The sequence below is a fragment of the Oryzias latipes genome, chromosome 20 (genome assembly GCF_053564925.1).
Source record: "Oryzias latipes strain Hd-rR chromosome 20, Olatipes_Hd-rR_3.1".
In the NCBI taxonomy this organism is placed as follows: domain Eukaryota; kingdom Metazoa; phylum Chordata; class Actinopteri; order Beloniformes; family Adrianichthyidae; genus Oryzias; species Oryzias latipes.
The window spans coordinates 25,965,716-25,988,018 of NC_136256.1; the positions used below are offsets into that span (position 1 = coordinate 25,965,716).

At 44.6% G+C, this 22,303-nt stretch overlaps 1 protein-coding gene across 4 annotated transcripts in view; it reads left to right on the forward strand.

Annotated features, from left to right (window-relative positions):
* The window catches only part of gli3 (GLI family zinc finger 3), a 108,416-nt gene that overhangs the window by 490 nt on the left and 85,623 nt on the right, over positions 1–22,303 (forward strand). For 3 of the 4 annotated variants that reach the window (XM_023950287.2, XM_023950289.2, XM_023950288.2), the window contains exon 2: positions 17,374–17,547. In XM_023950287.2, coding sequence (XP_023806055.1) covers positions 17,415–17,547 — 133 coding nt within the window. In that variant the 5' untranslated portion in view covers positions 17,374–17,414. Of the gene's footprint in view, positions 1–5,016; positions 5,128–17,373; positions 17,548–22,303 lie in introns of all 4 variants that reach the window. The other variant, XM_078938304.1, reaches the window with a different exon arrangement.

Below are 22,303 nucleotides of genomic sequence, written 5' to 3' on the forward strand. Positions count from 1 at the left end.
AATGAGCTACATATCGGTGTTTTATGTAGAAGTTAAAGTTTTTTCTAATAGTTTAGAGCGACTCCGCTTTCCAAGCGGTGATTAGAAAAAAAAGTGTCCTGGATGCGCCGTGAACGCACCGCTCATAGCCCCGCGTGCTTCCAGCGGCGCCGTGTGTACTTTAGAACTTCTTCAAAGTTCTGTAAACTTCTGTAACTTGTAAATTAGTTGTGTGCCCCCCCCCCCACCCCCCACCCCGCGTGTACTATGTCACCAAACAAACAGTTTATCTAAAACTCCGTAGGGCGTTCAGGATCAAAACTTTATTGAAGTGAAGAAAAAAAAACGCGTGGGTGTGCTGCGGTGTGGGGACCCGCATATGCGCATGTGTGTTCATATTTCAGCGCCTGGTATTGATTAGTTTGAGTTAAAAAAAGAAAGGGGGGCAAACTTATAGAAGCACTAAGCTGGAGGAAAAAAACTAAAATGTTTGCTCAAGAACCATTATTTTGAAATTATCCAATAGCAACTCCTACATTTTACATTTATATGATTTTTAAAATAATACATAACAGGTTAAAATATATATTTTTCAAATGGAAAAAATAAAAAACATTTTTATTGCAAAAATATTTAAATCTTTTTGGCACTAAAGTATTAAAAAAACTTCATTGAAAATGAATCCTCTCTTTTTTTTAATTGCTTTATTTTTTATAATTAACAGGATTTTGTCCCCAAAAGTCACTTCCCAGCATGCTCAGTAATGCTGCTGACAATTTGTATTTTCAAACCAAGCCGGTAAAAAGGCTAAAGAGGACGCATCACAGCGTTTGAGCTTTTGTGTGCTCAGAGAAATTCAAGCTCACCACTGTGGGGTCTGCGTCCCTGCAGGGGTCCATGTGGGGGACTTTTCATGGGGGCCACCTAAAATAGAAAAATGTGTCAATCCGCCATATTTTACTTCCTCACAGTTGATTTCTTTGTTTATAAAGCGATCGTTCAAAGGTTACACCAAAAATATTTTGAAGTAAATGCAGAAATAATTAAACTTTATGTGGGCTTTTAAAAATAGATGCAAAAAAAAAGGATCAAATGCGTGAACAGAAGTCTGTTGTTGGACATAAAAATGTTTGTGTGCTCCCGAGCCTCCACATGTGCAGATATTTGTTTAAAACTTTCCCTCCTGTCCTCGCCAGCTGTTCCACATTTTATCTGCTTGCCTGCTCTCGGGTTTCATACTAAACGACGAGGGTCCGAGGGGCTCGGTCAGGCGCTGCAGCTCAAATCCACCTTTTTTCTTTACTTTCTACACACGGCGAATGATGAAGTTGTGACTGGCGTGTGGTGAAATCTGTGGTGAATTCTACAATTAAATGAGATTGGTGGAACTCTTAGTATTATTTAGGAAGATTTTTTTTTAATTCTTGGTCAAATTTGTATTTTTTTTAAAAAGGATATCATTCAAAAATGATAATAATGTTGTAATAATTCATTTTTTGATTATATAAAAATGATTAGGCCTTAATAATAATATGTTCACAGCAGAAAAATGATTAAATCATAAAAACATTTTTTTGGTTTGACAACAAAATGTGATTTTTCTGCTCACTTTATGCTTTTGATTTAGTGTTTTTGCTTTAAAGTGATAAAAATGTATAAATTAAAATACTTTTTTTAATTGAAAACTATAATATTGATCTTTGCATCTTAATTTTTGTTTGATGTTGGCAGAAAAAAAAAGTTTACAAGACGATGAAAAATGCCATAATAATAACATTCTGCACTTAAGGTAGAATTGAAGGAACCATCCATCACTTTCGGTGCTTTCTGACCAAAAAAAAAAAAAGGAAAAACGTTATTTAGTGCAGTAATAAATGCAATAAGATGCTAATCTACTGGAATGAAATGCACAACTTCCTCACCTGCTGTAGCCAGGAGAGATGCATCACTGCCGCTCCGCCACTTCAAGTTCACACGTGAGGAGCGAGAGGGCGGATAGCGTTTCCCTCCGCAGGAATCAATCCGTCTGATAGCAGCAGCTCGCCGTTTTATCTCAACTTTTAAGCGCTTCATTCCTGCAGTATAATGCATGAATACAAACACCTGTGACCCAGTGACCTGGCAGAATAGGGGCTGTGGAGTTAATGCAGAGGGATGACATGCTATTACTTTTTTGAGGGCTTGTGACCTCTTTTTTGTTTTTTTCTCACAGCTTCCACTTTTACCAGAGGAAATACCTGCTATCAGGTTTGGATGCCGGAGACACTAATGAGTTGTGTTGTTGTGCTAATGCCGCAACCTGAGGCTGTCAAAGAAGTTAAAACCAGGCTAACGAGAGGGAAGTTGATTATCCCTGAGATAATGAGGCCGGAGAAAAAAAAAAAGGACCTTATTGGTTTAAAGGCGACAGAAAAACCATCAAATGTTTAGTGGTTTTATAGCGACGTAAACGCTTGGCTGGTGAAAGTTTGGCGTGATTAGCCGTTCCGTCCCCTGGCATATAGTGGAGTTTGATGGCCCCCCAAAAAAACCGAAAGGCCCCCACTTTGATGATTTGGTACTTTGATATGTTGACATCAAATGAAACAGGCACAGTGGGGAAAGAAAGAGGACAAGTCAGAGAGAGGTTGTGATTGAGAGGGGGGGGGGGTGCACAAGAGTGGTGAGAATGTGTGTGTGTGTGAGAACTTGGGCTAAACCTGAGGAGCGTCAAAACGTCTGGACGCATTTGCGTGGCGAGGAGAGACAAGACGGGGTCTTTGGGCGTGAGAGGGGCTTCTTCTTGGCCTCCTAATCCCCAGGCCCAGCCATCCCTTCAGGGCATCCCTCAGATCTGACTCTCTGGCTCTCCTCGCCGATGAGCCAGCTCCGCCAGCAGATTTAATATGCTATGTGTTCCCCCTCCCCCCGGCTCCCCTCCACCTCAACCATCATTGTCCCTGAGCGGGACCCTCGCTCGCCGTTTCAAGGAGCCTGCTAAAGGCACCTTTCAAGCTGGGTGATGTCTTTGGATAAGGGGAAAAGTAGGGATGAGAACGGGATGAGACTCCAGATAGCAAACTGCAATTTTAGATATGTATATTAGCTGCATGCAGGAGTTTTTCCTTTAGTTTCTCTGTATGCACGCTGGCCGTTGCAGTCTCATCACAGCAGAGATGCATGCATGCACTTCCTGCTGCAGATCAACGGTTACTCAAGCACAAGTTTCCTTTTTTTTAACCTTCATTTAGTAGAAACTGTTAGCATAAAATAAGGACAAAGATACAAAAGTAGGAGCTCAAAATATGACATTTTTTTTAATATCATCAAGTTTTCCCAAACAAAACCGCTTTGCATGAAGCAAGTGGTTTAAAATCACAAGTGTGCTTGACAGATTAGCATAAAGAGCCGTTGTAGGTCATGGTAAATTTTAATGCTAATAAGTACGCCTGTGTGCCAGCGTGCAGAGTGCCTGCAAGCGTTTGCTTTTTCTCAGCCACTTGAGGAGAAAACAGGACAAGTCACGCTTGCATGTGGCCGCCACTCATCCCCTTCTCTGTTTGCTTTGGCTGCTGTTAAAATGTCTTTAGGTCTGCGGTGTGAAGTGTAGCCGCGAGAGGCGAAGGGCTTTGGCTTTGAGGCCCGAGCGTAAAGCCGGGGAAGCGGTTTGCCGGGTCCGTGGCTGCAGATGCGTCAGCTTTGTGGCGTCCGTGAGGAGGTCTGTGAGGACACGTGAACCCGCCGCTCGCTGTGAGCAAGGATCTGTCCTTCTTCTCCCTGAGGTGTCAAGCCTGCAAACATACTTTTTTGTAAAAGATCTCAAATGAAAAAGTACTGTGCTGCTCTCATAATAACCTCCACTCTTTGCACCTTCAAGTCCCACGTCCATCTATTTAAAAAAGAAAAGAGCCTTTCCAGTGGTCTTTTTATTACGATTATGCAGATTTTAGCAAAGAATCTGTCGTTTTCTAGGACATAGTTTCTGCAGAGAGACAGGAGTTTCTGTGGGCGAATCCTCCCCTGATTTCCCATCATCCCTTTGTTTACACTATCCCGCCAAGCGAACATGAGCAGTAAATAATATCGGAGCCATCCGGTGGTACAGTGCATCAGAATGGAGCAGAGCCGGGATTATCTGCTCCTGATTTGCACTGAAACGCTCAGAAATGTTATTTTTTGGCTGAATTTTTTTTAAATATATTTCCTCTATCGTAAGAAAATGTTGAAAACCCGGCCGATAAGGTGCTGAATACCACTGGCCTAAACCTGTCCTCTGCCCCCTGAACATGCTTGGGATGCTCCTCATCTCCTTCCTCTGTGGTCCTGGAGCACCCTGGAGGGGGAGGCCCGGTGTCCCGTATGAACCCCCTCCATGGTGTGCTTCTCTGTAATGAATGCTAACAGTAATAATGCCTCATCTTGGAAAAACAAAAGCCCCCGACTCCACTATCTGAGCAAATTTCGGCCCCAACCTGAGAGGACCCTCCTTTGACAGCGCAGCATTTGAAGACTAATCGTTTTTTCTCATGCAAAGCATGCTGTTTTAAGAGCCCGGGCCACGAGGGGGGAGGAAGAGGGGGGCTGCGCTTTAACAAAACTCTGCAGGGAGTGAGGTACTGGGGTTTGGGCAGGAGAGAGGGAGGGGGGGGGGATTCCTCTCCCCTTTGCTCCTTTCACAAAGCCCCAGTTCCTTTTAGGGTTGGGTGGGGGGTAGGGAGCGGATGGTGGAACATCCAGGAGTTTCTTGAAAGAGAGGGACCCGGGCCCGTTTCTGTTGACAGTTTGTCATTGGGGTGTGGGTGGGGGTCCTTTAGCTTCCCGGGGAAAAAAAAAATGCAGGTCCGGCCTCGCCGTGACAGTCCCGGAAAAAAGCGTGGGCCTGTGGAAATTTATAGAGAAACAGAAATATTAAGGTGTAGACGGGGGCCTAAAACGGCTCTAGCTATTCCTGCCAGGCTGGTGTGTTTATTAAGAGTGGTAGACATGCTTTGGAAATATATCTTATTCATGAAGAAAAGGCGGGTTAGACTTCCTAAAGAATTCATTATATTCCCCCAGATGCGGCTTTGTGGGCCGCAGCCGTCCCTCGGAGGACGTGGAGCGTGGAGCGCAGCGTTGTAAAGCCTCCCTCCGTGGACGCGGGAGTTGGAAGGGTTCCATTTGTCAAAGGTGCTAGAGTCTTTTTCCCCTTCTCAACACTTTCTCGGCTCAGCCTTAAACTCATTGTCTGAGCGAAGGCAGGACATTAGTCACCGCGACTCGGCGGGAGCCCGAGGGGCTGAGGACCGGCGCTCTCCGGAGCCCGGGCCGGACAGGGGAGGGAGGGCGCCAATGAAAAGGTGAGGGCAGGCCGAGAAAAAGGGAAGGGGAAAGCGAGAGAAAAGTGAAGAGGAGGGTGCGGAGTATGTGTGTGGGAGAGGGAGGAAGACTGCGGAGGGGGTTTAGAGGGAGTGGAGTCTGGAGCTCTACCTCAGGGCTCAGTGTGTAAGCCCCTGTCTACCCCCCCAAAGCTGCTTTCACAAAGAGATTTACAAGACAGGTCTTCGGTGTGCTCTGCAGCCCCTTCATTACGAGGGTGGAGAGACGTGTATGTGCCACTTGCAAAAACGGACCTTTCTGCACTTTACATCACCCACGCCGGAAAGATTTTTCACTCAATGTTACCAATCTGGGCAGGTCAGACCCGCGCCAGCCCCTCTGGGGGCGCTGCGAATAAACGATTCCCTCTGGTGGCGCTGTGCGGGTGTGTGTGCATCCATGTGTGAATGTATTTCACAGATTCTCACATACACCAGATCCTGTTAGCTTTTGGAATTATTTATAAAGCCTGGCTTTTGTGTGGCGCCCTAAGTCCCTGTCTCCTCCCATTACTGCCTACGACTCTACCTGGGCTTCGCTCAGCCCTCAAATGCTCCTTCCTGCAGGAAGGGGTTACATCTAAACCCTCTGCCGCCACCACACTCACTTTCTTCTCTATCAACGGGCTGCACAGTTTGTCCCTCTTGAAAAGTGGTTTTCCCATTTGGACCGGCAGTATCCGAGCGGACAGATACGGTTCGGAGAGGTGTGCAAAGTCGCGCCGCGGCCCGTCCCATCTGGCTCTGATTACCCTGTAATCCGGGGAGGTTTTTTTCCCTTCTTTTTTCCTTCCACGGAAGGAAGGTTATAGTGTGCTTTAGATGCTAATGTTTGTCTTTTATTGAAACAAGCGGGAATGCGATTATAGCGACCGAGAAACAAAGTTTCTCATCTTCCTCTGGCATTGGGATCAATGCAAACCAGTTTGTGTGCACTAATAAGCCATTAGAGCACACTCTGTTGGGCAGATTTACATACTTCCACCAGAGAACTGATGAACTAGGTTTCGTATCCTAGAGGTAGGAGTTATTGTGAGTGATTAGCAGGGTTGGAGGATGTCAAGCGCCCGTGAAGCATGAGCTGGCCGATCCCCCTCCCTGCGACCGGCGGTCCTGTTTGATAGGTGCCAGATTGCATTGCTGGAAGCCAGGTTGTCTCGGCTTGTCAGCCGTGCGAGGTGGAGGAGGGGAGATGCGCGGATGATTACAGTACACCGTTCCTCTGATCTGAATCATCACTAACTGTCTCTGCTGGAAAGGCTGAACCTCCACCGCGAAACCAGCTGCTTCCCAATTAACCCCCGGCACCCGTCAGATGCTCCAATTATGGGCCTCTCCTCCTCCCTGTGAGTTCATTTGGCTTTGGTGGCATGCAGAGGTGAGCGTGCATGCGTTGACTGTATAGGAGAACTGGACTGAGTGACCCCCACCCCCCACGTTCCAAACAGGAAGTACCTGCTGGCTCCAAAAAGCCAAAATCCCGTAGACTTCCATGGAGAAATAGCATTTAAATCCTCTTTTTTCCCCCCATTTTATTGTTTTTTGTTGCCATTTATTGAAGTTTTAACTGTCCAATCAGATGATTGGTAATATCAGACGGTCTCACTGGGACTGGTTGACATGGCCAAAAAAAAAAGTATCTCAGAGTTTTTCACATGAAATTCAATTTCCGATTTTAATCAAAAGTTTTCTTCCTTCCTTTACTTTCTTGACCAATAAATCCAAATGACAGAATATATTTCACTAAAACTGTTTTATTCTAACATGTCCTTTGGAAGTTGGCCTAAACACAAAGAGCATCTAAATTTAAGCGGTAAAAATGTTTGTAAACCATTGCGGCCGGTGTTTTGGGAGCTACCGCTAGCTTGCTAATTCATGGTTCTCCCACTTTTGGTATCAACACCTTCAGACAGATTTTGCATCATGTGGTTTGCTCCGAGTCTGGAGTTCCAAAACGGAACCAGTTCCATTGAACTACACACATCCAATGCAGAGCCTGGCTTTATTTGGTAGGGGTGTGGACGTCCAACAAGCTCACTCCTGATTGGAGAGTGGTTGCCATGGAAATTCAGACAGACTCGGATGAAGCACTGCTAACTGTCCAGCTCCAACATGGCGCCTGAATTGACTTCCTTTTTTGTAGCTGCAAGTAAAGCATTTTATAACGGGTGACGTCAGACCCGCTCAGTCCAGTTCTCTGATACAGTCGATGCTTTGGACGCGTTTGCTTTGCCGGACAGCTCCCAGATGCGGTTGAGGCGGTGCTGCTAACAGCCGAACGCACCCAGATGTTTGTTTTCCTCGCAGTCGCATCGTCTCGCCTGGGGCGGCTGCCTGTCTAATAACAGTGTTATTCACGCCAGGGATTTTTATGGGGCCATTTTATGACTCTGGAGTTTGTGGGAACTTTTGTTTCGGTCTGTCAGGTTCTGTCTCATTGCAGTGCTTTTGTGTGGAGTTTCTCCCAAACTCTTCAAAAAAACCCGAAAAAATTCATCCGTCTCTCATAAGCGATGCTGCGTGCGTCGACGAGTAGGAGTGTTGCTGTAGGTGGGATGCAGGTTTGGCAGCACTTCCTCGTCCTCGGAGACTGTGTGCAAAGCCTACGAGCCCGAGCGGAGGGGTGGGGGGGCTCTGCGGCTGATATGAAAGTGAAGGGAGAGAGTTGTCTCCCCACGCCGCCGTGGGGAGAGCCGTCAGGGAGATGGAAGTCTCTGGGACTCCCTCAGAGCTCTCGCTGTCTTTGATCTCATTCCGGCGCCGCCGCAGACTCCATACTGCTCCATGGAGCACACTCACCTGCTGTCAATCCCGCAACACAGGCTCCTTCCTTGTTCACTCGCAGGCCGGCCATTGAGCTCTGATGTGAGGCTGCTTTTGAAAGGAGATAACAACTTTGGAATCAATTCCCTTTTTCGAAATGTATTGATTTTTTGTTACCATTTTGACAAGTTTGTTCAAAGCTAGTTCAGGTACTGACTGATAAAAGTGTTGACAGGTCAGCTTTTCTGAAAGTTTCAGGTCATCATATATGCTAAATAAAAGTCCTTCTTTTCCGTGGAATGTGTGACCCAGAGGTGCCCTTTCCAAATCTGTCCTCATCCACACAGGAAGTCTAGTGTTAAAGTTGTCTACCCCCCCCACAAGCTTTTATTTCTCTCTGCATTCCTCGGACCGACTGAGGCTCATTTTAGGACAGCTTCATTCAACATTCCAACATCCAGATTTGTTCACCCTCGTTTTTCCACGTCTTCCGTCGTTCGGGTCCGGTTTTACCAGGCGGGAGCCCGACACCGAGACAACTTCATCTCATCCAATTTTCACCCTTTAATTCGCTTTAAATGACATGGCTGCAAGGGCTGGGCCGGGAATTAATAAGAGCCAATAAAGCCCCCCGCTGGGGCATCAAGGCCAGTCTTTAAGTAAACATTATGACTTCTTGCAGGGGGATTCAGGGGCAGCACTTGATGAATTGTGGCGGAGCTCGGGAAGGGCTAATTTCTCACTTAGCCGTCCTGATGGGGCTAGCTAATAGGCCTTTGCTTTGCCTGGCTGATTGTCTGCGGGCTTTATTATTGTGCATTATCACGCTGCCCCCTGGCTGTTTTGAGTGTTCGGCCCCGGAGACGCCGGAGCCCGTCATTAATCACAAAGCAGCACTGACTCATTCTGCTTCAGCCCTCATTCCAGTGACACGCCGCAGCAGAGGAAAGGGAGACTGCAGGAGGCAGGGAGGAGAGATCATTCACAAAAAGCAGAAAAGTTAGCGGGCCAGCTTCACTCTAGAACTTGTAGCGGTGCAGCCTTTCTTGTATACTCCTGTCTAAAGTGCAGAATGCGTCCCTCTGTGCGTGTGAAGAGGAGGCAGAGAAAGAGTTTTTCATCACTACAGGAATGCGTCTTCCCTGCACTCATCCGCTCCCTCGGGTCCCCTGCCTTATTTACCTTGGGTTGCACTTGCATGTGGAAAGCGGCAGCTGCTGCATCTGCTCATGCACACACGTTCCCACACACACACACACACGAGTCACGCTTTCAAGCGTGGCAGCCCGCCGTGTAACATGTACTCTTTTGGTGCCGGAGCACGGCGAAGGATGTTGTTGTCGTGCTCTGCTTGTGGCGTCGAGAAGGTTTCTCTGTAGACTAGCGTGAAGAGTGTTTTTTTCCCACTGCAGCTCTGACTGCATGCAGATCCTGTTGGCTTTGTGTTATCTGCCATGTGCAAGGGCGACCTGAGCAAAACGTCAGGTAGTTGCTGAGGGATGCAACCGTTTTTTTTGTCATCTTTAAACTCTACGAAGTAAACTTTTAAAGATACAAAAGTAGGCGTGTTACGATTAATCAACTTAATTGATGAATTGATTTATATTCTTGCAATCCAACCAGATTAATCTGTCTGAGGCAAGCTGTGAATCAAATGGTCCTATATATAACATTATGAAATCATTTCCAAATGCATCAAATCGACTATATTGCTGTTGGAAAATACTATTTGGAAGCCAGAAATGATCAAGCCATTAATCTAGCAAAGAGGCGACCATACTGTGTGGGAGAATGTTCCTTGAATGTGCCACAGTGGGCTGGACTTTAGGAAACTAAAAATGTGAATGGATTTGCCATTCATTCTACCGTATTTTCCGGACTATAAGTCGCCCTTTTTTTCATAGTTTGGCAAGGGGTGCGACTTATACTCCGCAGCGACTTATATTAGAAATAAATTGAAATAAATACATTGTTAACCCTCCTGTTATGTTCATTTGTGAGGAACAGAGATGATCTTCCTGGGTCAATGTGATGTATGAGGTATGTTAAGTGTTAAGAGTATGTTAAGTGACTCAGAGAATCAGCAAACATTTTTTTACAGTAAAATCTTGAAGGCTAACAACATAATATTTTATTTTCCAATGATTTCATAGATTCAGAAATGCAATAAAAATGACAACTGTTTCTAAAAATACAGGATGAAAACAGAGTATTAGTTGGCCAATGATGCTTCATGAAAAGAATAAATAAATAAGTATGAGAAAGAATTACTGTGAAATTATGAGATAAACAGTCTGCTATGATTGTGTCATATGAGGTTGTGAAAGTTATTAGTTCTTGGTCCCAGATTTTGTCAAATAAATTTCCCGTCAAAAAGCGACTTATGCGACTTATCTGTGTTTTTTCTACTTTATAATGCATTTTTGGGCTGGTGCCACTTATACTCCGGAGCGACTTATAGTCCGGAAAAAACGGGTAGTTTAATTCTAGTTGAATTTTTGGCTAAAGATGTCCTGGATCCAGTTTAGGTCAGTGAATCGGATGGTCCAAAAAGAACCAAAATCGACCGAATCGGCTGAGCGATCGCAAATTACGATATGAAATGAATTGTTACAACCGTGAAGGATTATTTTGTACAAACACACACACAAAAAAAAAGGAAAAGTGTTTGATCAAACACGGAAAAAAAAGTGGAAGCAGGGGAAAACCAGCACTGCGCCACAAAGCTGCCGGCGTTATCCACCGTCTCAGCCGTCGCAGCCCCAGCTGCAATAAAACAAGTTGCTCAATTTGAAATAAATAAATAAACAAGATAATAAGCAAGGGGGCTGTGAGCCCGGCCTCCATTGTGGCGCGGGCTTTATTTGCCCCGTCTGCTGGGTAGGGAGAGCCAAAGAGGCATCGTGTAAGCATTATGATTACATCGTGTGGGTTTGTTACGTGGGAATGTAAGATGCTCTCAGCTCATTCTGCTGAGCGGCGCTCAGGGTCCCTCACCAGCCCTCCATATGAAGTGGAGGGGTCTGAGGGACCAGGACGCATGCGAGGATAATCTTATTAGCGGCGCTGAAAGCCAGTGATGGGCTCTGTTGTTGAACTGTTTGTCCTTGGGAGAAAAAAAGCGCTCCTGATAGGAGCAGGCTTTCAGAGTTTGTGGATAGCATTTTTGAATAATGGGAGGCTATTAAGATTATTCACCCCTCCAAATAGAAATAAAAAACCCTTAAAGGTTCATGCTAGAATTTATTAGATAGTTCTCAGATTCATGAACTTTCAAGTCCAGCTTTGGTCATCTTTTGATCTCTTTCCAAAGTGTTCCAACTGTTTTTTTTTTAAAATTATGATTCAAATTTGAAAGAAAAAAACCCCAAACTATCGTGTTTAGGACATAGTTTCTGCAGAGCGGCAGGAGTTCACAAGACATTGTCCTCTGGGTTATGGGCGGGACTGTGGTTGAGTAGACCCACCCCCTTCCCAATTATCGATCTGTTTACATGCTCCCCCGCTAGCTTACAGCCCCTCACACTCCGAACCGAACACACAACAAAAATGGCAAACCACATTGGAGCCAGGGGCCAGCTTCAGCGAGGAAACCGAAAGGATCCGTCTGTCTGCAAGTGGATGCATCAGAATGGAGCAGAGCAGGGAGCTTGCGGCCTTCCGATTGTAGTTTGGACACAACAGTTACAAACATTTATCAACCGTATTTTTTTGTCTGTTCCTGATTTACAACAATTTGAATTAAAAAATACTCAGAAATGCAAATTTAAGCAGACTTTTCTTCAAACCATCATGAGAAAAAAGCCACAAGAAGATGTTAAAAACACAATTTTTCATTGGAGAGGGTCTTTAAATGTACAAGAGGCTGGTCTAACCCAAATTTAGCGCCATCTGGGCAAAGTTTTGTTGTTGAATGGGAACCACAGCCACCAAAATCCAATACCCCCTCCTTCTCTTTGCCCTTCGAGCTATAAGTGTTGAACACAGCATGGAAACCTAAGTGTGTGTGGTTTCCTCAATGAGCTCTTGGGTTTGGGAACACCTCCTGGGTGGGGAGCTTGAACCCAAGCCCTCTAAGCACTTCCCCTGTCTCCTGAAAGAGGCTCCTCCCCTCTGGGTCGATTCACCCAGAACCAAGCGTCGCATGCACATTCAGCAAATGTCGCTAAAGAGCTCGGGCCCTGCCTCCTCTTCAGTTTTCCAGCTGGGACGGAGCCCCTTAATATTGTTGGCAGAGCTGCGAAATGTGCAAAACACATATTGGACACATGAGAAAACATGTGCAGGCATGCAGGGGGCTGAGTGCATGCGTGTGTGTGTGTGTGCACGCATACCTAAACACACGTGCAAACACGCTCCTCCCTCCCTCCATTCATTTTCTCCCGCTTACTTTTATTTTTTTCTCACACAATCTCGCTCCATCGTCTGCATCTCCCATCTCTCCCCTCCCCTCGCCGTCGCTGCGCCGCGGTGCGTTTGTGTGCCGTTGATAAGCCTAAGATAGCAGATCTCGGTGGTCGCTGATGTAATGATGATGAATGCTGCGGTGCTGCCAGCCTCCCCCTCGGGGGGCCTTCGACACTGAACAGTCGGCCTAATGAAATGAACACAAATACAGTACCCTGTCTGTGAGGGGGGGGTGCCAAATCTAAGAAGACACTTCAAGAGTTTATATATAAATGTCCGCCACTTTGCAGTGCGCGTGTGGATGTGTGGCATCAAATGAAGCTGGTAAAAGCGTCTTCAAACAACTAGAAGCTGTGATTTTGTTTTATACCATTAGTGCTCGTTGAAGCCGGCATAAAGAAAAGGAAAACTGCTTTTTTTTTTGTTCAATCAAAGGCACAAGTTTTATTTTGTGTTTCACTTTGATCTGTACAATTTTGTAGATGACTTTCAACTTAGCGTCTTTGTCACCAAGGCGTATAATTTATGTAAAATTGATTTGGTTAATGTGCTTATAATTTTTTTTTCTTTTTTTTTTCAGAGGAAATTGTGGTGTTTTAAACCCGTTTAATCGCCTCCCCTTTTCTGTGTGAAGGATTACAGCTGAACACAAATAAAGATACACCCTCTTTCTCCCTCCTCTAATTGGGTGTAGGACAGACTAATACTCTTTTTTTTTTTTTTTCATTTCGGGGTAAAATCTGCTTCTCGTGAGCGGTCCACTCCAGGTCTCTTTGACGCACAGCCTCGAGTCAACGGCTCGTGGCTGGCGTTTGATCTCGATGGCAACAGGTCAAAGGGCCGAATGAAAATGCACCTGAAAGTGGGAGGAGCAGAATCCTCCGTCCTGCAAAGCTCAGGCCCAATGAACGCACATGTGGCGGAAGATTTGAACTTTTTTTTTGTTTTTTTTTGGGACAAAAATGAGCAATAGCCCAGCCAAAAGCAGAGACGGGAACATCTGCAGGACTGGGTGTGGGCGACCAGGTCAGGGGGATTATGGGTGAAAAGGTCCTGCTTTTAATTGCTGCTTTGGAACTGTGGCCTGCCTTACCAAACACAAAAGGCGCGTCAGACACGCTTCAGTGGCTCGGACTTGTGAATGTTTGCCCCGAATAGTGGAATGCCCCGCTTTCTCCTCGTCCCCCTCCTTCGTTCATAGTCCCAACCCCTGAAATTTATGGGACTCCGTGTTCTTCTCTCTGGGATCCCACTTACCTGGGCTTGATAGAAAGCCGAGCGTCTGGAGTTTTTCAGATTGGGTCATTAGAATGGAGGAACTGGAACATCTAGACTTTTTCTTTTTACTTCAACAAAAGGCTGCGCAGCAAGTCCATCAAACGTAAGCTGAAGAGAATTCAGATGATATCTGTGGAGCAGGACGACCGTGCCTTTGGTCGGAGACGACTCCTGCTCTTGTATTCATGTGGGAGTGATTAGAGGACAAGCTCTTGTTTAATTCCCTTTTGATTGGTAGGGGTGTAATTGCATTGTCCCCCCCCCCCCTTGCTCTTTCGCTTTTTCTTTTTTGTAAGCCAGAAATGACTTACAGATGTTGTTGTCGGGTCAGAACAGATGACAGACTGTGGTTTTTCAGGGGGTTGGGAAAAAACAAACAAAGCACACTGTGTTTGTCTGAAGCTTACCCCTCAACACTTCCCCCTTGCCTTCCTTCCTTGGGGAGTTGGTTAAAAAAAAAAAAAACACACCCCCTTATTCTTCCAGTCTCTGCAACTCTACCGTTTTTTGCATCCTAGCTGTCTTTGGATACAAACATGTTTATGGCGTGGAAGACGATTAAAAAGTACATCTGGGTAATTAGCTGTTCTTTACTGGAAAGAAAATGTTTGTCAGACTAAATATTTCCAGGAGTTTTCCATAAATTATGGGGCTGAAATAAAGGCTTTGTATTGGACCAGAAGAAGCTGTCCTGTACTTTGTATAAATGAGTAGCTCTGGTGTATCAACATCCATAATCAGAGGACCTCCGTGACCTAGATAGAGTTTAGCTTGTAGACGGCCTCTAAGGTGCTGAACTGAGCAGCGTGTCTGCCAGACTGTTGGCTGAACCCCTTCTAAACCCACAGACAGTATTAACTTGAACCACCTTTATTCTTTGAAAGAAAAATTGCCCGGCACCATGATACTCCCAAAAGGGCCTTCAAACAAGCCTTGTTTTTTTCAGGGCCGTGAATGTTTCTCTCTCTGTGGGATCCCCTTAAGGTTTCTGCTTTCTCTCTGGAAAGACCGCTGGAGAAGGATTATCAGTACATCCACAAGCTGCTTTCACGTCTATTCGGAGGTATCAAACTTTATCAGGGTGTCCCGTTTTACTCTTTTATTGAGCTGCTGTTTTTTGTTTTTTGACAAGAAGTCAAAAGTTTTGGTTAAAATGAGGTTTGGTTGTTAAAGCGCGAGGAAGTTTGAGACAAGCATTTAAGAGCTGTGCAGGTTTGAGCTCAAATTAATCACTGTGAGATAGTCCCGACTGAGAAAGGGAGACTTGGATCTGATGTTTTTCTTGGAATTTCGCAGAGCAGAAAAAGTGCCCAATTCATATTGAGTTTGTCAAGAGATCCATTACTGAAAAAATAGAATATATTCCATGCTTTCAAAGAAATTCCTGCGTTGTCAGAAGTGGGATGTCAAGTTTATTTAAGAATTTGCGGCTTAAAAATGGGAGCAGCCCCGGAACTGATGAGCAAGCTTGACAGATGAAGCTTGTGTTTTGCTGAAAAAAAGCAGAAATATTGATGAACATTAATAGTGGTGCAATATGGTACAAATCATAGTTGAAAAATGGCAACAGGTACTTCCTGAAAAGACACATTTCAATAAATTTGAATAAAAGTGTGACCAAAAGAGGAATTTAACTCTGTTTAGGACCAAAGAACACAATCCTGGTCCACCTGAACTGAGGGTCCTGGTATTTTGGTGCAGTCCATCAACCCACAGATGGGTCTAACTTTGTTTTTTTTAATTACTGGTAGGTGCGTTCATATTCTCAACCACTTTGTCGGGGTCACACTTTGTTTTGTGAATGTTGGCCCATACCAGAGGAAACATTGGGGCAGGTAATTTATCACATGAAATGTGTCAGATGGGTTCGCCCTGCCTTCGACCAACAGTAGCTGGGATAGGCTCCAGCAGCCCTGTGACCCCCAAAAGGGTTTCATCAGCTGGGTCAAAAAAAGTGGACGGGTGGATAGATCCATCAAGCTGCTCCAATGTTTCTACTCAAAAGAACCAGTCACAAAGGCATTGTTACCAGCCATCGTCCTTCCTTTCTTTGAATTTGGTCTCATCATTTGAGACTGAACCATCAGGACCCTGGCCAATCAGAGGGTGGCTTGTGCCTTTTACAAACTGATTGGTGTAGACCACAATAGGGGCTCAATGTGAGTCTTGTTAAAACACAGGGAGACCTGGATATATATATTTTTGTATACCTCGAAGGGCTGGGTGCACTAGTGTTACCTGAGATAGTTATTTGAAACCTTTGAGAACCTTTGGTCACATGTGCGACTACAATGTTTGCAGTCTAAAACTATGCATACGAAATAACAAGTCAAATCATTAAAGACCCACGCCACTGAAAATGGTGTTTTTAACATGTTTTTGTTGCATTTTTCTCATGATGGAGGACATAATAATAGAATATATGATTAAAGCTGCATTTCTGAGCCGGTATTCAAATTGAATCAAGAAAAGATGAAAAAACATCATTTGAAAAAGCATGAAGCAACTGAAATGGGCGGGCCAAAGTCCCCCTGCTCTGCTCCATTCTGATCCATTTGCAGACACGCAGATCCATGAACATCTTTGTTTTCCTCATCCAAGCTGGCATCTGGCTCAAAACTGTACGGCTGGATAGCTCCAATATTGCTGGCCAATTCTGATGTACTGATAATGTTAACTTGGGGATGTAAGGGGCTGTAAGCTAGTGGGGGAGAGTGTAAACAACATGACGCGAAATAGGCGGAGGCTTACTTAGACACCAATAGTTCCGCCCCTACAACTCGGAGGTGAATTTCCAATGAACTCCTGGACAAACTTTGTCTTAGAAAATGACACAGGTTTTTAATTTTGGCTAAAAACGGCATAAACATGATTCAAAGACCACAGGAAACACTTTCACAATAGAGTACAGTTATTAAAATTATAAATTGACCAATCAGATGCCTGGGACAGACTGGCGACATGTCCAGGGTGTCCCCTGCCTTCGTCCATAAGTGGCCGGGATAGGCTCCAGCAGCCCCATGACCCCGAAAGGGACAAACGGAAGAAGATGAATGAATAAATGAATGAATCAGATGCCTGAGAAAGTATGTGGTCTCACGTGGAACGTTTGAAGCATTTGACTGACAGATTCTCCAGAGCCCGCTTTCAAGTGGTAGGGGTGAGGACTTCCAACATGTTCCCTCTTGATTGGCGAGGGTGGTTGCCATAGAAATGTTGACTCAGATCTATTCAGAACAATTATTATCAGGAAAAAATGGCAACTGACTTGACTTCATTTTGTTGGAGCCGGAAGTAAACCATTGGCAATGGGTGACGTCACACTCACTCCAGTTCTCATATACAGTCAATGGTCTGTACTGCCTCCAAATGAGTAGTTGTGGTAACTGCGTGATGTTTCCAGGTGGGTTGGTGCCAGAAAAAAGCTTTTTTTCCCCAATTTTTTTTTCAATTCCTGCCTCGTTACTGTCTGTTTGCAACAGAAGTAGGTGTGAAAACTGATTTCAATTAAAAATGTTTTCCATTCATTCATCACAAATTCATACAAGTCTTAAGGAACTCCTGTTGTGATATTTTAATGAATTTTCATCATCTGACTCCTCTCCGACAGTTATCCGATCTCCATGAGGTCTTAAGGAATGAACAATCGCCATGGAAACCCAGTCCCAGGCCAGTTCAGCAGCTGAGAAGAAGAAGAGGGTGGAGACCATTGTGGCTGCTAAGGGCTCATCAGCACGCTGTGACATCAGCGAGAAGGCGGTGGCCTCCAGCACCACCTCAAACGGTAAATGTTGGCTCAACTGCAGACTGGAACTCAGTGGTTGGCCGTCATTAGCGAGACAGGAAGATTATGGGTTGTACTTCATTTTGGAAACTTTGCCTCATGAGTCAGCCCACCTGTTGAGGCTAGTCTTACTATTTTTACTCAATTAATAGTTAGATAATAAGTAATGTTGTTGAAATAGTGCTTTACAGCTGGTAAAAATAACAGGTAAGACAAAAATGGAAACATTGTTCATATTGTAATGTCTATACATTGTGTGAATCGATTCCTCCACACGTGTTTCATGTTATATGGATGCCTTGTGTTTGTACCATCCACACCTGGTTGTGTTCTTATGATTGCTTCTCTAGGATGTATAAAACCCTATCTGGTTTCCATTGTTCTCAGTTGTTTACACATCCTTTGGAGCAGCTTTCTAGTGTTTGATTATCATGTTTTTCTGATAAAAGCACCATTGTGAGTTGTAACTGGTTCTTGTCATGCCCTCGCCGGCCTGTAAGACCTCCTTTGTGACCAGTTTCCATTCCGGTCTTTTGGATTGCCTGTGGTTCACATCTGCTTAAACTTACTTGCGATAGTGTGGTATGTTGCTCCTTTCATGCAGCTCATAATCTTTTCACATCATATCTGCCAAAACAATGGAGCTTAGACTCATTATAAAAATGTCTGTTTAAAAAAAGGACTTGGACACTGAATATGTCTAAAACACATGGCCCTAACAGTTACAGAAGAGCTGGCACAGTTAGGCAGGATTTCTTTCTAAAGACAAAAGCAGTGGATGATTTAGTGAAAGACCCACTCCCATGAAAATTATGTTTTAAACATCTCCCTTCAGCATATTTCTCAGGATGGGAGACATGTATAAAGAAAATTAAGATTAAAACTGCATTTCTGAGTATTTCTTTATTCAAATTGTTGGGAATCTGGAAAAAAAGCCATTTAAAAAAAGGTTTTAGTTACAAACTACAACTGTTGGGCCACAGGTTCCCTGCTCTGCTCCATACAAAGGGATGATGGGAAATTAGGGCAGGCTTACTCCTCGCCAACAGTACCACCCAAAACTCAGAGGGGAATTTTCTGATGAACTCCTGCTGCTCTGCAGAAATTATGTCTTAGAAAAACAACGTGTTTGGATTTTGGCTAAAACGGCATCATCTTTATTAAAGGACCACTGGGAATGGGTTTGAAAACAAATCAAAAGATGACCGGAGTGGGACTGTAATGTAATTTGATGGAGCCTCTAATTAAAGGTGTCGGTTTAGTACAAAGATGCAATCAGTTGCTTTTGTTTTTGTTCTGGAAATACAACTTGAAATAGGTTGAGATGCCTTTTAGTTTCATACTTTGAGTTTCATGATTACATGAAATATTGTTTAATACAACACCGGCAGTTTTTTATCAACAGCGATGTGTCTATTTATATACAATGGTCCCTCACTATAACCCGGTTCATCTTTCACTGTTTCGGAGATTTTTTATTTTTTTTGGGGTCTATTTTACAGTCGATTGTGTGGGTTATTTTAGAACGTAGCTCCTGCGATAAATGAGGGACAACTTTATATAAATAAAGGGTCAGGATTTTCAAAACCTGCTGAATCCCTTTCGTGAACATGGGGTTGCTGGAGCCTATCCCAGTCACTGTTGGACAAAGGCCAGGTACACCCTGGACGGGTCGGAGTGCCTAATAAAATGCTCAAAATCTTTTTCCTCTGATCTCTTGGTTCATCATGGCCCTCGAACGACACTCAATGGCCTCAACTTTGGCAAGTTTTCTAAGCATGACTGCTTCTAAAAGGGATGCCGAGCTTGCAGCTCATTAAGCTCGTCATCAGTCAGCCTTTCATTCTCAATTCTATTGCTGGAATGAGAAATATTAGATTTTTATACCAGAAAGCCTTGGAGCACAAAGCTAAAGTCATAACAAAAGCTGAGTTGAGATCAGCACAGTCTAAACTGCAGCTGTGCTCATTAGCTGTCGGAGGATTTGGATATCCAGACTTGGCCGTAGGAGACGAAACTGGCGGCTTGATGGAGCGTTTCTTGACTTTACTGATGTTAAACAAAATTATTCCAAGCCTCCACTGGGGAAAAAAAAGTCAAAGAAAGGGTAAATAAGTTGCTTTGTGTCAGCCTCCATATGGGGGTTATCACGGGAAGTGGGTAAGGTAATGGATCCTGAAGCATCTTGAGAACGCTCTCGCTCTTACTCATTCCCAGATGGCCAGCGCTGGTTTATTCATTAAAGGGCCAGCCAGGAAGGAAAGTTAGTTGCGGAAAAAGCATGGATGTAATTTGGCTCTGTGATTGTGGATTTTTCTTAGTAATGTCCCAGTAATTAGGGCTCAGAAAGAGCTCGCTGTTTGTCGCGAAAACCTTGCCGGGGGGTAGATTACGCCAACTCAGAGAGATGTCAGAAGACAATGTCCAAAACTACAGTCGTCCCACAATGCACTTGACAAGGGGAAGGATGATACGTATCAACGTATAAAGGACTCTTTTTGATGCTAATCTGTGTCTAGGAATTATAAGATTGCTTACACATTCTTTGTGTGGTTATAATTACACCACATTCCCAATTCGCCTCCAGAACTCATAACCTCTTATCAGGTGAAACCCTACACTTACCTCAACTTTAACCCTCAGAGCCCAAGCCCTGCTGCATCTATCCAAACAAAAGGTAATTGTAAGCAGCTCTGGATCCCCAGCAACTCATTTGACTGGCAGAATACATCCCAGGCCCCTTGATTTCAACCCCTAAACCAAAAAAATACCCTTTAGGGGGGAACTACGAAAAGGGGAAATGAATCAGAGGTGCATGGAAAGAGCCACTCTGATGAAAATGGGGTTTTTAACATCTTCCTGTGGCATTTTTCTGATGATGGTGGACACACAGACAGAAATTTAAGCTTAAAAATGTGTTTCTGAGTTTTTATTTATTCAAATCGTTGTGAATCAGGAGCAAACGAAAATAATTCCGTTTGAAACCAAATTTGTGTCGTAGACAAATACTCTGGGCGGGCCACAAGCTCCTTGCTTCACTCAATTCTGATACATCCACTTGTAGACATGAACATCTTCATTTTCCTTGTCCGAGGACATGGTTTAAAACTGCACGGCTCGATATGTCCAATATTTCTCACCATTTTTGTTGCACCGATAATGTAAGGTTGGGGTTGTGAGGGGCTGTAAGCTAGTGGGAAGAGCATGTAAACAGAGAGCTCAGCAGTGTGGAGGGAAAGGGGGTCAGGGGTTGGTCTACACCGGGGCAGGCCAACCCTGGCCCTCAAGATCCACAACCCTGCCTGTTTTCCAGCGCTCCCTGGACTCCCTGATGCTGACTATCTGAATCAGGTGTGTTCAGTCAATCCGGATAGTGAATCACTGGAGTCAGCTAACCAGCAGCAAGGAAGACTGGAAGACAGGCAGGGTTTTGGCTCTGAAGGACCAGGATTGGGCAGCCTGCTCTACGCCTATGGCCCCACCCACAACTTAGTTTCTGCAGAGCAACAAAAATATGCCTCTGTGTCCTAGAAAATGATTTTGGCTATAAGCGACAGTCATAATCAGTGGGAAAATTTTAAAATACATTAAATTTAATGTGCAACACTTTAAAGTAGTAAAATGAAAACCACGTAGATCAGCTGATTTACACTTAGGGCAAACCCAATTTTTCTCCGCATCAGAATCGGCTGATTTATGTCGATCGCCAAATGGTCAAAGTGGGTCAGAGAGCGTGTGTTATCCGGTGTTAAAGGCTTAGAAAAACTGAAACTAGCCCCATATTTGTGAGTAACTGAAGCCTTGTTAGGAAGTTAAACAGTGGCCTCTCCTCTATGGGGACTGGACCACAACAGTGCTGTGATGGGTGGAGGTTTGGGGCTGAACAGGGAAGATGTTTATTCTTAGCATTCGGACCACAATCCTCTTGAGTCCCGCCATTAAAATGAGATTCTCTAAAGGATGGAGAAGTCATCCGGGGATGATTTGCTAATAAAAAAAAATCGAAAGCAGTCTTCAAGCAGCAGGGTGGGGCTAAAGGAGTTGGTTATTTGTGGTGAAGAAAAGTTTTTGGAGTTAGATCTAAGAATCTGAACTCAAGCAACATATCTTGTGTAAAGTGAATTATGAAGTTGGGAAACTGGGACCTTTTCTGAAGCTGAAAAAGGCAAACAAGTTAAGCCTTAAAAGGCCAACGAATGGTAGTCTGTAGGGGAGGTTGCCAGATGAATCCGTAAGCAAAGGGATAAGCATGACTAAAGTGTTTAAAGGAGAAAAAAAAAGACTTGAATACCCTGAAAAAAGCCTTTCTGATGGGCGGTGAAGGAAGAGGGATGCGAGAGGGGCAGGCGGTGGGGGTGGGTGTAGAGCCAAAGGAGGGAGACCACCACCTTCTTAGGCAGCCATTTAAATGATCAACAGTAAATAGAGGGGAATGTCATCCGACAGAAATAAAGTTCCAGTTACAGCGGGGATGGAAAGTCATTTACAGATACGCTGTCCCCGCCATCTTTGTGCCTCCCAGATAAGGTTTCATTTCAGAAACGGATAGGAGACATTTTCACTTACGGGCCCCCATTCTGGGACACCTGTGATAACAGCTTGTGGACCCCTAATTGAAAATGGGTTTCAAAATGGATTTTCACTTTTCTCCCCCCCCCACTCCATTTTCATGACTAACCCCCTTTCCCCTCCAACTCCTGACTGCCCCCCCCCCCCCCCCCTCCGTTTCTCGTTTCTCTGTTCCCTTGGCATTCCC